At 31.0% G+C, this 2,447-nt stretch overlaps 1 protein-coding gene across 1 annotated transcript; it reads right to left on the reverse strand.

Moving 5' to 3' along the window:
• Nucleotides 1–776: 776 nt before the first annotated feature.
• On the reverse strand, nt 777–2,234 carry LOC134246393 (uncharacterized). The gene is made up of 3 exons (XM_062728756.1): nt 2,160–2,234; nt 1,578–1,778; nt 777–1,435 (listed from the first exon to the last, which is right to left on the reverse strand). The coding sequence occupies exons 1-3, from the start codon at nt 2,224–2,226 to the stop codon at nt 1,209–1,211; spliced, it is 495 nt and encodes a 164-aa protein (XP_062584740.1). The 5' UTR covers nt 2,227–2,234; the 3' UTR covers nt 777–1,208.
• Nucleotides 2,235–2,447: the final 213 nt, after the last annotated feature.

Genomic DNA, 2,447 nt, shown 5'->3' on the forward strand with positions numbered 1-2,447 from the left:
TATAAATAGAAATGATATATTGTGTTCGAAAACTAGCAGGGAAAACATTTTTGGCGGAATGGTGGCGTATGAAAATATCTTCTTTTCTGTCTCTCAAAATTATTGTAGAACAACGAATTTAGTTATAATTTTTACACAATCAAAGACTTGAAATTTTTTTCAAATGTTAGCTAAATTAATAATAAGGGACTGAAGTTTATAACATATCAAATAAATATGATTTTCCATACAAACTACAATTATGTTAGCTTTTAAACGCTTCCAATCTATGTACAGATATGAGCCAAAAATCCATAGAATTCAAAGTGTTTTTACTCTCTTAGTAAACGGTCAAAACTTTTTGTTTTTGTATTATTTTGTAACTCTGTATGACTTCTTTACCATATGTGAAAATAAGAAAGATTTAAATATAGGGTGTATATACAAATAACTTAAATATCCTAAAAATTTAAGAAAAATAGAGAAAATTCGGATTAGCCAAAATTCAATTTTGTTAAACTATTTGGGTCAATTTGGTAATATCATCTTATAGACCCTATATAGTAATGTCTTTTTATGCAAAAAGAAAAACATTTAATCTTTTGAATTAGAAGATCCTATCGCATCATTGGATGCAGTCATTTTTACTCTTAATGTCAAGGAAAAAGGTAATGACCTTGACCTGACCTTGACTCTAATATAAAACGGTCAAAACTAATCTGATGCCATCACTTAGTAATATTGTCTCCATGATTCTGTATAAATTTCTTAAAAATTTTAAATACAAGTTTTGTGTGAGAAGAATCCTACCTTAATAAACTATTACCTGCTTGAGGTCTTGCACTCTCTATAATTAAAATGTTGAACATTGCCACAACTATAATTCCCATTCTTATCAAGTCGAATCTTAATTTAACTTATCAATTATGCATAATTGAGCTTTCTTCAGAAATCTGAGAATTATAGGATTGAGAAGGAAGTTCCTGTCCATATCTGAGAAAAAAATCACAAATATTTGTCATAAATACACTGATGATGGCATTTTTTGAAAAGAAAAAAATACAAGGAAATTCATAATTATATTTAACACCAAAAATTTCAATTTAAGAAAAAAGTCATGAAGAATTTTGCAATCATTCCATGAAAGTTTTAAAGCTTTTAAAACTGCTTAATTGATTTGAACGCCATCACATTGTGGGGATTTCTGAAGGAACTTCCTCACTCTGTCCCTAGTCATTCAGCACTCTGTTGAGGCAAGAGTTAAGCTGTTGATTCAGTTCCTCGTATCGCTCCACCACTTGTTTGTTCTGCAGGCGGCGGTTCTCCAGTAGGAGTCCCTTCTCGCGCATGCGCCGGGTGAGGTGATCAACATGGATTCCGATGTTGACCAGGCGATGACAAACTCCCGACAGAAGCTTCTTTTTACCGCTGTACTCTTTTTCTAAATAATTTTTCTGGAAAATGGGGGAAGTAATTGTAAATTTTTATGACTATAATTCAAAAGTTTTTGCTGCCAAAGAACTACTGTAAATGACTTTAAAAGTGTTGAAAAGACACGCAAAAGCTCTTTCAAATTGCATCGAAGTGTTTCGTGAAATTTAACTTTCCTTTCCTTAATAACGCCCGCCTTCTCCTCTTCAGTATAGATGTTTTATTTGAAAACAGGTCAAGAACCTTCGAATATACCCGCTCTTTGCTTCGAATTTTCTTTTGACAAGGACCGGAAGTTTGAACTGATACACTACTCTTCGTAACCTCTTCTTCACTTTTCACGTTTTTGTCTTCTAATTTTCCGACATCTGAGAAAGAAAATGTCACTGTTACTGCGTCCATTTTGACAATTTACTAGCTATATATAAAAGTAAGTTCTTGCTAAATTTTTAAAAGTTGAATTTGTATATTATCTTGCATGTGCAGTTGACACACACTGTAGATTTATAATAATTGCACATGTTCAGTGGAATTTAAAGGTTGGCATTACACATTCTGGTCAGTGGGTCAGTGCAATTTTCAATATGAATAATCAATATTATATTTTTGTCTAGGTCAATTGAAAGTAATTGAAAATACAGGATTTACCTTGCCATAGATTCAGTAAATCAACAAGGAGAACATTTGAATACATATATATCATAAATAATCACGAACTGATGTCGTAATAATGATAAAATAATGCTTACAAATAATAATTAGTCCAATGAAAACTTCGGTCAAGGCAGCACCTAAAAGTTTCAAGGAGATATGCATCTGAAAACAGACTAGATTATAAAGTTAACTTTTAATTAGGTTATTACTTACAATAATTCGTAATATATTTAAACGTATTTGATATTTTTAGCCTGTGGAAATATTGCTTCTAAAAAGTAATAAGATCATTTAGTGGACCTTATATTTTTTATGTATACAAAATTTTATTCATAAATAAAAGTTAATGGGATTGGGCAGCAGACAACGCATATTTTAGTCCT

Source organism: Saccostrea cucullata, unplaced genomic scaffold (genome assembly GCF_032062105.1).
Source record: "Saccostrea cucullata isolate Sc308-1 unplaced genomic scaffold, CSIRO_AGI_Scuc_v1 ctg2062, whole genome shotgun sequence".
In the NCBI taxonomy this organism is placed as follows: Eukaryota; Metazoa; Mollusca; class Bivalvia; order Ostreida; family Ostreidae; genus Saccostrea; species Saccostrea cuccullata.